Source organism: Centruroides vittatus, unplaced genomic scaffold, assembly GCF_030686945.1.
Source record: "Centruroides vittatus isolate TY-2023 unplaced genomic scaffold, ASM3068694v2 contig_880, whole genome shotgun sequence".
Lineage (NCBI taxonomy): Eukaryota > Metazoa > Arthropoda > Arachnida > Scorpiones > Buthidae > Centruroides > Centruroides vittatus.
Window position 1 is genome coordinate 83,915 of NW_027122572.1, and position 15,389 is coordinate 99,303.

Genomic DNA, 15,389 nt, shown 5'->3' on the forward strand with positions numbered 1-15,389 from the left:
TTCACGTTCCTTAATAAAGTATATTGACAAATCAGCGAAAATTTCTTTTAAGAAAAGCGACCTTGAATTGACCTCCAGGTTGAGTGGAGAGTGCTCCAGAAAATGATTGGCACGAGGTCGTTTTGCTTTCAACCAAGACGGTCCCCTCCCTTAAGGGGGCACGCTACATGCTCTCTCTGAATAGCCACATTTATCGCCTGCCTTAGTGCATACAAGAGAACCCAACAAATCAGACATTATTTTTCTAAGCGCGCGTTTTCTAGCGAAATATGCAGCATCTCACATTTCTAGTTTATTTTCGCCACGTGATCACATTTTGACTGTCTCCTTGCAAACCGTTTTGATGGCATAACGAGGTCAACTAGAACGCTACGGCTCACGACTACTAACCGGATATCATTCGCCTGTACGTCTCGTCACGATCGGAAAGTGAACGTGACAATTTCACTCAAAAACTAAGAAACTTACCTCAGTTTGGAATATTCCTACATCATTCATTGTCTTGTAGCCATGTGTTCATATGGGTATCATTTGTACACATCGAGCACCGAGGGAAAGTGCAGTCTTCAGTATTGGTCAGTCATCAGCACAGGATATTTAGGAAACGTACGTTCACTGTCCCACTCAAACTACTGACTGCTGTGGGGTGCAGTCGACTGCATCGGAGATCCGTGGGAAAACCGACTCGCCACCGACTCGTGGGAACAATGCTTAGACCGCTGTTCCAACTACTGCGCACTCCCCTTCCTTTTCGCTTACGATCGTTTTCCCTTCCTATACGACTAAATCGTCGATCGGACGCTACTGAAACCGGAAGGGTTTCGTATGTGATTGGATTGACCTTCGATAGAACAACGTGCGCCCTTCATTTCTCACGGTTTTGATTATCGCCAGCGACAACGCAAAACGGGCAGGTTGCGCGACAAGTGTCATTCGAGTGGCGTGGGAATATCGAATGTATATAAGTCTAAATCAGCTGTCTCTGTCCGTAAGCAACAGATGGTTAGATGAACGTCCGGATATGAAATGTCCCAAGATTAAACAATATGGACGATACACCACGCGATGGGCTTGTTAGGAATGACGGTCGCGTGCCCTACAGGGACCGGTTCCCCCGTTATGCCTTTACCGCATGCCCTCTTGCCATTGTGTATGACAAATTGAGGACCGTGCGAATCTGAGAAATAAAGTAAACTCAAAAAGATTTTCAAATGAGGTAATTAATCTTCGTACCTCAGAAACAGGAAGTTAAAGTATAATTAGCTTTTAATAAATATCCTTTAATACATTGTATAACTTAATTACTGACTCTATTATCTTCGTTTCCAGTTCTATAAATTTAAAATATAAAGGTTATTCAGCCGGCCACACTGCACACCTGCTTACTTCAAATGTAAACTATCGAAGTACAGTAATTGAGATTGTCAATCTTCATTTGAAGCTACTACACGATAAAATTAGTATTCCTTTTAGACTCCGTCATGACAAGAAAGTCGTATTTTTTACAAAAGAGTAATGGAACATTAAATTAAAAACTCATTCGTGTCAGTATTAGTCATCTGAACGAAAGAAACCATTTATTAACGCTCAATCTGGACATGTTTTATCACGGATAATCCTATGATTACTCTGATCAGAAAACAATAGAGTAATGATAGCAAAACGAACCATAAACAAATGGAAAACGCTATCATTAAGACGATCCAGTTTAATGAACTTATATCGAGACGAATTAAAAACTACTTTTTTATATTCTAATTTCGTGAGAATGTTCGTCAATACAAAAAAAAATCGAAATAAGTGCATCGCATTACAATTTAATTAGCATAACTCGATGTTTTTTCTGACTGATTTGGCAGATTATTGAACAGTACTGTCACATTCAGTTTTAAGTGAATTAAAGAATTTCAGAAATGAGAAAAAAAAAAGTCGTATTTACATTAATCACAGATAGTTAATAATAATTACGATAAATTTCAGCTCATGATAAATGAATAATAGGGCCATTAATATTATAAACATACAACGTAACTATAAAAAAAATTCCGATATTTTGATCTTAATAATATGACAGAAGAAATAAAAATTTGATATGTTAAAATAATAAAGATTGACTTCTGGTCAGTCGCATTGACAACTGCCAGACAAGATCGCATTTTCAGCATGAAGAATTTGTTAATTAAGACAAACTTTGATAATTTTTATTGTATGAAAATTATTTTGGGTTTAATTATTTAGGTAGAGCTTCAAGAATAAGAATAATAATAATAATTAAATCGAGATTTTAGAATAAAATATTTTAAGTTCAAACTCATTAACGAAGAATTTTAATTTCTAACGGATTTCCAACAATAGCATTTAGTAACACTTAATAAGATTTCCACTATCGATAGTATTTAAATAAAAAAGTTTTATTCATTGTTATCTAATTATCTTAATCTTATTTATGAGATTGTAAGATAATCTATTTTTGAGCTCAAAATCAATCTTGTCTACTGTATTATATTTCAAAATGCATTAAACCCACAAAAAATTAATTAAAACACATTCAATACTTCCACATAGCTAACAATAATTAGAAATGAACTAACTTCGTAAGCACTTTGAAGATGATCAGAACCACAGAATAAATCATTCAAGAAAATTTTACACACAGAAGATTCCAGAGTAAACATTTATTAAATAAGCGAACATTTCTAAACGCTTATTTAATAAGGTATAAATCGATTCTCATCCTTTTAAACAAATTAAAGCGGAAATACATTAACTATTATTGAGTTAAAACGCTTCTCAAGTAAACGATCCCATTAATCAAAATATAAATGAAGTATGGACGCAAAGAATAATTCATCAAGGCAATTTCGTGCAATTCTAATCAAAAGTGAAATAAGCTACTTTCACTTATCAATCTTTAGTTATTTAATTATTCTTTTAAAGTTTATAAACCGCAAAAAAATTCTGTAATAATTTCTTATCTTTAATGCATTTTTATCAGATGCTTGTTATCATAGAAAAAATTACGAGAGGCTAATTTCTGGTTCTCTAAACTGATCAATGCAGCTTACAGTGAAAGCTGCACATGGATTTGGCGATTAACTCATCGCCAGACAAGGCATCTGTTCTCTCACAATAGGCGTTGATTGGTAGCCACTAGTCTATAATATCTCTTTATGGGTGGAGAGCAGAGATTGTCGTCCGTTCTCTATAGATTAAGGGAGAAATGGAGCGTGCACGTAACATATTGTGTGGCCCATTCACAGGATCTGGAAACTGACAGGGCCTACTCTAATAGAAGTTTTTGCACCCTCTGAAAAGTTATCTTAATTATAAAATTAGAAATGGCTGAGATGATGTTCGTTATTTACAAATACAGTTCGATTCAAGTTTAAAATAATTATACACAAATCTATTAATACAAACGTCAGCCGACCATTCTATTGCAAACATCATTAAGGATTTAAATATTCCCACGGGTAACGAAAAGTGGGAATTAGTGGTACGTAACGCAAATGATGTTACAATGAAAAGCTTAATACTCGATCCACTTCATCAATACAGGTCTTTAAGTGTAAAAAAAGAGGACAGCCATGTGTAAAGTTGTTACGTGTCACTTGCAAAGAAGAATTCAAACAGATGTGGTTATATACTCGCCTCATTAGCCACATCTAACTACTTTTAGTGCTTCCATCTGTCGAACAAAACTATCACTACTTGCGTTTGAAAATTAACATTAAAGTATCTTAGCGTGTAAGAATAGAGTGAGTTAGGATCAATTATATTCGCGTGATTGATATGATAAATCTAACTTTATCACGTGATCCAGTTAAACTACCACCATAGCTGTTTAATGCAAGATAGCATGATATTCGAATATGTAGGCGACAAGGCTAATTTTAAACAAAGTTTACTTTTATTTTAAATGTTCAGAGAAAAAACCAATTATACGGAAACCTATGATTTAGACAGCACAAGTATTTCGTTTCAACAATTTATAATCTGCCTATAGACAAATGAGTTTATTATATAAATTACTTTACATGTGATGACCAATTGAAAAACTATTGTAAATTCATTTGAAGATTGAATTTAGATCTATGAACTCTATAGGCTTCATCAGAACTTACCTGCATGGCGAGGATACGGAACAAATGCTAGTAGTGCAACTCTCATTAATTTTAAATGGAAACTGAAAATCTCATAAACTCGATAAATTACAGAATTATAAAGAAACTATTTATGAAAACTATTAAGCGTTCTAAACAACAAGCATTCTACAATTTTTCCATCATACAAAATGAAAAGAACTTACAAAAATCCATCAAAATACGTATGTTGCATCTCTAATGGTCTGTTGTTGAAAAAGTGTTTGTATACAGATTGAAGCGGTTTTCTTTTCCCCGTTAATGACTCTCTTTGAGATGAAATTCGTAGCACGACTATTCTCATGTGGCTAAGATAGAAAGTAATTTCGCGTCCCGTCTTGGAATTTATCATTAAGATTATTCTTCTTGATGGAAACGGAGAACGAAAGAAATACGAATGATTCGCTTTTCGAAACTGAATTGTTTTAACCTTATTTTTTGAATTTTATCAATTTTTATTTTTTCCGGGTGACTATTTCAATCTTTAAATGTTTTAAGATTCAGATAATGGCAATTAAACAATACAAAATGACTACTGAAATGCTTTCTACATGGGTGGCGCGCACCTGGGTGGCCAAGACTATCTTGTCAATTATAGCGTGGAGACCCTTAGCTGCTTATTATAGAGACGGTTGGCTAGCTCCTACGTTACCTAAAAAAACTTAATTCGACTAATTTTTAATTTGTCTAATATTTACTATTTATTAAATAATTTGTTGATCTTTACTTTGATAATACGTCCACACTAAATAATAAAATTCAATTTAAACTCGAATTAACAAAATTCAAGTACCTCGATTGTAAAACATAAAAAATAAATAAAAAGACAATGCGTATTCATATATCATGCTGTTTTGGAAGTTATTTTCTGTTTTCATCTGTTAACTCACACGATTTCTAATTTAAAAAATTTCCGACTACATAAAAATAATAATAATCGAATAAAGTATAATTAATTAATCCGTGCTCAAATTTTTACAAATCGTATACATGTCTAAAGGTTTGATATAAAAAAAGCCTTGACTATACTAAAACAACAAAAGATCTTTCAGGTAAGATATAATAGAATTTCGTGTCATTTATTACTTTCCCGTGGGAAATAGTGAATTGAGTAAATTTAATATACATCCGGAGAAGTTTCTTTAATAATAAAAGTTATTTGTTTATCACGAAGTAAAAATCTGCAGTCGAGAATATTTAAATCAGTCCAAACATGTCCACTATAATATACGAATTAATTAGTTTATTAGATTGTGTGCTTATGTCGATATTTTCTTTCAAGTGTGAGAAAATAAATTTTTAAGGTTTCCCGACTGATTAAAAAAATCAGTATGGTTTAACAAATACAAAAAAAGTCTGGATAAACCAAAGGGAATTTCTCACGAAATGCGACTTCGCTACAATAACTACTACTTTTTTTTAATGCTTTTTTTTCTGTTTTGTTGAAATGGTCCCATACAAGCGGATTTGCTTTGAACTTGAAAATTTATAGAACAGCAAAATTTAATTTAATAAAAAAGTCTTTTAAAAAATGGTCATTAAACTAACGATAGCGATGTTTGTAAAATTTTATTTTCAATTAAAATTATTTAAAACTTTCGAGTAAATTTTTCTTCGTAATCTTTTCAAATTGAAAATATATACATAAATGAATAAAATTTCGACTTATTAAAGTTTCAATTTAAGTTTGAATATCAATAATAGTTTCTTTCAGACTTGACATTTTTAAATTGCTTTTTATTAAAATTAAAGATAAATTCTGAAATTATTAAACACGGTTTGCTATGAAAATAAATTCGTAACACCTAGTAAGAACTAACAAACTTAAATCGCTAGTATTAATCCAATACAAGCATGTGATAGATATAAAAAGCAGGAAGTTAATATATTGATAGCATAAAAGGTTAACTTGATACCTTCAATCGGTTATAATTCAGGTCACAAAAATATTTCAAAAATTACAATTCTGGTTATTCTGTCTTAAGGACCTATTCTTTAATAATGTTATCATAATTTCTGATCAGTTACAAAATTGGAATGGCCTGGAATTTAAACAGATTTTTATGCTTTGAGTTAATTTCAAATAAAAAAAAATTGTTAATACAAGTGAATAAAGAATAAAACAGAAACAGTTAAAATAATTCCTAATCAAATTCTTGAGAGAATCTATTCAAAGTTTTGTGTTGCTGCTCTGTATCCAAACATCTCTCAATAGCGAATTCGACAGTTTATAACACTGCTTTTCCTCTAAAAGAGCATATTTCACAAATTTGAATTGCAATAGCATAATCAATAACATAAAATATTTCAGTAAATATCATTTTCTTCCATTAACAGCACTTCTCTAACTCAAGCAACACTTATCTCCGAGAAAGAAACTCAGTGGGGAAAATAAAACACTACATCTTACATGACGGGAATGAGAAAATTCTCCAGCTCGGAAATGGGTCACAAATCATAGGTGAAAGGTCTCAAAGTAACTTCCCGCATTCAGACAAATTGAACTTAGACACGTTAAGAAAACAGTAACATACAGAATCAAATGCCAACATGAATTCGAGGAGGAAAAAGTACGTATTAAACAAAGATATCAATATTCACTGTACATATGGAAAATCACGTATACATTGTTCGTTTGTTAAAAATTGAATGTAATCTTAGAACAAAAGAATTCATCCTAGTTAAATGTCATAAAAACGTTATTAATACTTTTTCTATGAAAATTCTATTTGATATATTTAAATTTTCTTATGAGATGTATGATAATTTGATTAAACAGATAGTTTGTATGACAAAGCATTCAACTAAACACGTAACTAAACTTGGTTTAAAGATGTAGATCATATGTAATAAAAATTTCAATTTTCTTTAATTAAAATTATAATACATGATCTATATATGTTGTATTCATTTGTTAATAGCTTTAACAATAATTTTTCTAATAAAAGTTGTTTAATACTAGCGTAGGAATGGAGATTTCAAGAATTAATAATAGTTTCGATTTCAATCGTTATAATAAACTTCCAATAACTTTTCCAAATATGAAAACTTCATTATCAAGAAAAGTTAATAATTCTTTAAATGATTCTGAAAAAGATGTGCATGTATTTATAACAACTTTGTTAAAACAACACGCACTTAAATTCTTATGCTTGTTTTCAATATCCGAAAACTTACTTAGTTCGGATAAGACTTCATACAGCTTTTAATTAATTAATATTAACTATATGCTCTCAAAAAGTGCAATTATCTAATTAAGTATAAATAAAATGATTGTATAAATATCGGATTTGAAAATGATTTTAATTTGATAATTGTTGTTACTGATTTTTACCGATTATTTTTGAATAGTTTCCATTCTTTCAATGCAGTTGAATTTTTATAAGCTCGGAAGAAAATAACTGGAAAATGAATTACGGCGTATCGAATATTTTAGATAAATTAAAATATATTATATTAAAACAAACAGGATAATACAATATAAAATATTTTAATGACTTAAAATTGTGAAGATTAGCAAGCTGAAATAAACGAAATTAAATAAAGTTTTTGCGCTTTTTCCAATTAACATAAAAATAACATCGTATTAATATTTTAATAAAACTAACTATAAATTATCAATATTAATTAACTTAAAAGTTATATGTTTAATCTCTTAAGTACTATCCGTACAAAATAAGTTTGAAGATATCGAAAATAGCCAAAAGATTAAAACTGCATGGTATTCTAAAAAAGTTATATAAATATATGCTCACTTTAATAAAGATATTATTAACTAGCTGATTGCTCATAATTAGTGATATAATTTAGTCGCATTTACTAACAAAATCACATTCAACACAACATTTGTATCAGTGTATCATCAAAATGGATTATTTGTGATTATATCCGTGTTGCAGACGAACTTCTGTGCTATGCATGCGATATTTTCACCGTTTAACTTAAATTTGAATAAAAAAGGGATCTTAAGAATTTTAAACTAATCCGAAATGTGCACCCATCCCGTTCGGAGACACGAAGAAGCGTGAGAAAACGTCAGATAGTTCGGCAAAGAACTGTTAAACGGAAAGCGATAACCAAGGTCGTAAGGTTTTGTATATTTGAGGGAAAAATAATTCGTGATGGGCGAATGCCAAAACACCTTACTAACGTGAATCGGACGCACGCAAAACGTCGATTCGGTCTTTTTGAAAAAAAAAAAAAATATATATATATATATATATATTTTCATCTTTTATAGCTCCCGATGCTACTTTTTTCTCGAATATATACTTCGCTATCTGTTCGAATCTCATAAGCGTATATAAAAATCGTCCACGGTATGAGGTTTAATCGAATAGTTCGGCACCTCCTTCGCAACTTTACCAATCACTGTACTGTGAAGTTAATACTTTTGTTTTTTTATTTGTTAAAATTGGTTTTTAAAATTATATGATGATACATGGCATCAAATATTAATGAGCAATATACTTATTTCTTGCTTGAATTTTTGAATTTTAATATTGGTATTTTAAGCGATCGCCGTTGTCATGAATAATTTCATAAGACGTCTCGAAAATTAACTAGATCTAATTGGAGAAATATCATATCATGCAATTTCTGACATAGTTTTAAAGTTTTCGTAACAGTTAACAAAAACACGAATTGTTCTAAACTTTACTGTACTTTTAGTATATAAAACTTTAAGATATATGAGTGAGGTGCTAAACAAGTCTAGTTAACATGTATCCATTTTAAACTAGCAATAAGTCATGAACTTTTATCTAATATACACTATAATGTAATCTAGTTGAAGTCTAAATTGATTTCATTCAAAAAAACACACACACAGAGTTCCAATTATTAAACTTGATATTTTAAAATTACTCGTGAAGATCATGCAGAATGTTTTCGGTAGTCATCAATCTAATTGAAATGAGTGACATCAATCTAAATCATTAAATTTGAATAATAGCTCTTTTATGATTACTGAATTGTTCTGTATAAATTATAAGTTTACAACTTTTTTAAAATAAAACTTGCATCGTAAAATAACTTTAAAAATTTATGGAACGTCATCCTAGATTATTATTTCAACAATTTTCTCTGTATTTCATTAATAAACAGGAGACGTATTTACTTTTCATGACTTCTGCATAATTTGCGACGTGATAAATTTGCTAAAGATGCTCTATTTTCGTTCATAATTTAACAATTTATAAATGTAAGTCAATAGTTACACTGCAAGGCCGGGATAAGCTTTTTAACACTGGTAAAACTGAAAGAACATGTTGTGAAGTGCTGCTGGAGCCAAGTATATGAATTTCATAACATATCTAGAGATATTAAAATTACTCACTCCGTTTTGCGCTCCGTAATACGCCATCTCAATCGCAGTTGTCCCGGCGGGCAAATGACGTTAGTTATTTCATGCGATTTGTCAGCGCGCTCAAGGCGTGAGAAACGAAGAGGGGGGCGTCAAAGGCGTGAGATGAGGCCGAAGACGACGTAAGGTAGTCATGCACCGATGCGTCAACGCGCGAATTTTTTCCGCCCTCTCTTAATTTTGTCGGCCCTTCACAAAAACTTCTACTCCGATGACTTGCGGTCTAATCAGTGTAAGCCCGGGAGTATCACACAGAACCGACCAAATGACAGGGAAGTGCGAGATGAAGAAGAAAAAACAACCCACCTGCCATTACTCATCAATCACACCTTTGTCGTGACGGAATTAATACCGAAACCGGTCCTCTTTTTCGTACTATCTCTTGCTTTTCGTAGTTTTATCGACAAGATAGCGTGATTTCTACGTAGGAGCTAGGAAATATCGCTGCATGTGAAAATTGCACGGTACACTGCCATAATTATTCTCGCGTCATAATTCTGAGTTTAATGTTTCGATATAGTCCGGTGATATTCCAACAATAATTTCATTACCGTCACAGAGCGTTCTTTCTTTGTGCGGCGTACCGACCATACTGTACTTAGATACCTCTTGATAATGAAAAACAACTAAAGCATATCCACTAATAATTCGAATTTTCGATCTCACAGTACCATAAAACACCTTTTTTGTTTTCCTAATTTAATAATTTTGAATGTCATTGACCATTTTAATATCAATTTTAATTTTTCTTAACCAAAATCTGATCTGGGAAAATATATGGAACGAAGGCAATAATATCGATACACACAACGTACGAAATGAATTGCGATAAGTCTTTTAAACTGGTTCACATGGGACCTTTGTTTTAAGACCTTGACAGAGTTGTAACGTGGGGAGTGGTAGATACCGGGTTCATTTCTTCGCTGCTTGACACCGTGGGAAGAAAAAACGGATTTTGAAGTTTCGCAACGCAATCGGAAACTGGATCATTAATTCTTAGCGAAGTTTGCAGTTATAAAATAATTACATTTATTATTACTATACGTTTTATACGCAGTGATATTATTTTCGGCGCTTTGGGATTAGATCTAGTTATAAATTAGTACTGTTATACATCTGAAGTGTTAAAATTCTCTCGAAGAAAATTTAAAAATCCTTGCTAGACTACTTATTTGTAATTTACTGTTGTATTATATATAATATATATAACATAACATATTACAGAAGATACAATGATAACTTTATTTGAAATATCATTTGTTTAAACATAAAAGTAAATCATAATCAGTCATACATTTTGTGTGAAAAATGTTAATGTATCTTATTCTTTATTGAAAATGCTTTTCCTGAATAACTATATGAATTCGCACATTTAATATGAATGTCTGAATTATTATTTTATAAATTCATAATAATAGTTATATAAAATAATCGCAAAAGTCTAAGTATTTCCTTCTGAATCTGAGCATTCATTTATCACTAATTACTTTCCAGATAAAAAATTTCGATTAGCATTATGAGAAAGCATATATAATACTTTTAAAGCATTTGATGAATAAATAATTTCAATACTTTTAAGCATTTTATTAAGTAAATTTTTAACAAAAAATAGATATAAAAATGTATAGTTTTAAATGTGAAGAATTAACTTACCTAATATAATAATATCGTCTTCAAACTGTAATTAAAAATAAGCAACGGTCAATAATTTATTATTATTACATAGCCAATTGTATATATTTTTGAATTTATTAATTTTATAACGTAATTCTAAGTCAAACTTTTAAATACAATTATTTATTAGAATTAGAAATTTTATTATACTTCTTTTTCCAAACTTCATCTTTAATTTTATCTTTACACTATAAACTAATTACAACTATTTTTTGTTTTTACATATCAGATTTTTTCTGATTTAATATTTTATTTTTACATGTGTACATATTGCATAAGCATATATGTATATATAATTAATGAGTAAATCGTCATAAATTAAAATTTAAAAATTTAAGAAATAAGTCCCACAACAGAAAAAAATATACTTTAAATATTTTATTGTAATTCTCTTTGGTATATTTAACTGAATAGCTTCAATCTATTTCATATACCATTTCTACTCTTTTATGAATATGTTATGCATTATGAATTTATTGTCTTGTAAAAATATATATATGAAATTCTCAAAGGAACTGAAAAACAATTTTAAATTCTTTACGTGAATAACTTATTTAATTTTATTCATCAAACTTTTAAATTAAAAACAACAAATTCTTAAATTTTTGTAATTAATTTTTATGTAAAAACGTATAAATCAATAAACAGAAAATTGTTTTTCTTAACTTGTTTTTCTAATATTTTAATATAAGTTATAGAGGATCAAATTTATTTTGCATTTTTAAAATCTTTTAGATCATAAATTTGCTTTGTATATTACATTAAATAGGCCTATATTTTAGGCACAATAAATTTAGAGAATTTATCAAAAATTTCCACTAATAAAAAAAATCGTACAACAAAAAGTCTTTGTTCGAGTTACAGAATACTGAAAGCTAAACTATAATTTCAATTTTAGAAAAAACTGTATTAAAATGAGCAACATCTGCATTCTAAATTTATATATTTTTCTATGCATTAGGAAGATTAAGTTATTCACAAATCATGATTGTTTTTTCTGATTAATGTGAACAGATGTTTAATCCTGAATAGCTATAGCTAAAAATAAATGGACAAAGACTAAAGTTATTTTATTATTGTAAACAGAAATGCAACTTTTTAAATCATATAACTGATGATTTAAAATGATAAATACAAATATGAACAAATTACTTACATTTTATATATTTAAATATTAAACAAATCATAACAGCTTCACTATTAGCATGAATAATAGTGTACAATCTGTTTAACTCAAAATCAATTTTTATTATAATAAAAATATATTAATCATTATATTATTATGTAACAAATTTATTAAAATAATTTATACACATTTAGATGTAATTTTTTCTTCAATCGAACAACATTAAATCATAAATTATAAAACATATTATATTAATTATATACAAATAATAAAACTAATTCAAAACTGGCTCAATGATTTTTATTATTATAAATTTCAATACAAGTCTGAAAGTTATTTTTAATTTTAAAATTTTAAATAAGATTTTAATTTCTTAATTTATTAATAGTTGACTTTGAATGAGTGACATAACAAGACAGATATATACCAGTATATATATTTTCCATCAAACTTACTCTTCTAATCTTATTATTGTTACACTTTGTCAAGTTAACTCTTCTAATGATTTATGATCTAAAATGCAGCATTTCATAACAAAATTTCCTAATTACAACTTTATTATTTTCAAAATCGTCTAAACATATTTTGAATATTCTATTGTAATGTCAAATTACTGTTTCTGCAAATATTTGAGATGAAAACAATTAGTCATTCAAAGCATACAGGGGTAGAAATTTCTAAAGATGAAAATAATCCCAGAAAGTAAGTACTTGGTCTACTAAATTAAATGACTTCTAGAGTCCAGGCCTACTTTCTTATCATTTTCTAATAAAATCTTATTTATAATTAACAGTAGAATTTTAATGTTATTTGAGAAAATTTTGTATTTTTTTGGGATTAAAAAAAACATCATCTCAGTTCTAAAATAAATAACTTAGACTATTTAGATCCAAAACTATTTCTTAAGAATAATTTTAAAAGTCCAATATACATGTATTATACTATGTTATCGATATTATCACAGATATTGATATATATGTGTGATATATGTAAACATACGAAATTCGAGAAAAAACTGGAATAAAAAATATTTAATTATAACAAGATATAACTTTTTTGTGCTTCTAAAAATTATGGCTTAAAGTTCATCTTTTAAATCAGAAGATATGGATATTATTTTAAAATAATTAGATCTACCTTATACTTCTTACAGATTAAAAATAATGAATGCAAACTGTAGCATCAGTGTGATATTATAACGGAGTTGCATTTATGGATAGCTACCAGATTTATGCAAATTAAGACTAATTATTCCAAATAAGTATTTTAAAAACGTGGATATATGAGAGTGAAACACACTCCATATATTCATAACTTGTTACAGAAATAGTCACTAAACTATTCACAAAATAATCACTAAGTTAACATATTTCGGCTTATTTTGAACAAATAAGTTTAATTAATTTTTTATTAAATTTAAGAAATTGTTAACATATGGATAAAAGGAAGAAAACTTGTAAAGAAAATTTATAGGAACAGTACAGTCTTTTTTTATTCGAATTAACAATCAAATTAATAATCATTTTTGATTCTGTTTGAAGAAAAATGCATTGCAAGTTTTACGATAGAAAAAATTAATAAATCTTATAAGAGAGCGAGAGATCACGTTATTTCAAAACTGCATAAAATAAGATCGCATGATATAATATTTACACATCTCTCCGCAAAACTGATTTTACTTAATACATTTTGATACTTAGTAATTGATATTTTTATTATTCAATAATTTATACTCATAATTTACTTTTGTTTACGTAAATATAAATTATGACTTATGATAATTTAAATAACTGAATAGAAAATTTAATTTTGTTCGTTTCTCGCACACACTTGTTGAGAAATGAAAACTGTAGTATTTTCAAAATTATAGTAACAATTTTTAGATAAACGACAATTAGGGCATATTAATTAAATAAAAGCCACAAAACGGGACAAAACATGTCCCGCAGCAACGAAATTGCCAGTACAAAATAAAATGTAATTAATACAATTGGATGCTTTAATTACATTTTATTCCTTCGCGAAAACTAACGAAGTATGTTTCTCAGGTGATATTCAATTGTTGTAAGTTTAAAAAAAAACAAAACAAACATCATACAGATATTAATTTTTATCGCTTTGTATAGTTTTGAAGTTATAGATTTTGTCAAAATTTTAGCGATTTTTTAATAAATCGCATTATTTATCTATGAATAATATATATTAAGAGAAAAATATCAGAAAACTTATCTAAAGAATTCGAATTATTTTTCAAAGATGAATTTTAAACGTTTTATTTTAAAATGTGAATTTATTGCTTATCATTTTGGGATAAAAAAAACTTCATAAACTTAACAATATAAAGTATAAGATATGAATTGACAGAGTTCTATAAAAACATGTCATATTTTAAACAGAAAAAGAATAATCGATCTAATGTTACATCTGCCAGTAAAGCGCAAAGATGCTTTTTAATTCAGCATCTCGATAATCTATAGTCGCTAATGCTGATATTTCTGACACGCTAAATATTAATTTTTTTAAATAACATATTTTGTAACAATTAATTATTTCTGATGATATTATTTCTGATACTCCTAAAAGAAAGAAAATCAATAACATTTTTACTAAAAAAAGCTTTCTAACATGTAAGATCGATATATTATTTTAAAATTATTTAGTTACATATTTAATACATAAAATAACGATGTATGTTTAGTAAAATATATTTAGATTCTTTGTAGGAAAACGTGTAAGAAATATTTATAAAGGCGGGAGAATGTAGAGATATGCAAACATTTTATTTTAAACACGAAATACAGCAGCATAATCTTATTAAATAGTCAAAAATTCCAAAATATTATATAAAACAATATTTTTCAGTATTTTTTAAATACCATATTTTTCCAATGTTATGTACAGGTACGTTTAACATATGAAACGTTTTTAACGTTATAATATAGAAAGTTTTAAGATTATCATGTCAAGTTATGTTGTGAATTTTTGTGTTAATTAGCTGACATTAGTTCATGTCTATGGTTTAGAAGATTGCGTGACAAAGACTAACATTCTCATCCATTGAAGTCAGTTGGTTTATGATTTT

General features: G+C 28.5%; 1 protein-coding gene across 3 annotated transcripts in view; it reads right to left on the reverse strand.

The window, feature by feature from the left end:
- The window catches only part of Su(H) (recombining binding protein suppressor of hairless), a 119,462-nt gene that overhangs the window by 65,063 nt on the left and 39,010 nt on the right, over window positions 1–15,389 (reverse strand). For 2 of the 3 annotated variants that reach the window (XM_067280051.1, XM_067280050.1), the window contains exon 2: window positions 11,161–11,185. Coding sequence is in view for 1 of the 3 variants with exons in the window: in XM_067280049.1 (XP_067136150.1) it covers window positions 469–498 (30 nt within the window). In the remaining 2 variants the exon portion in view is untranslated. Of the gene's footprint in view, window positions 1–468; window positions 936–11,160; window positions 11,186–15,389 lie in introns of those variants that run through there. The other variant, XM_067280049.1, reaches the window with a different exon arrangement.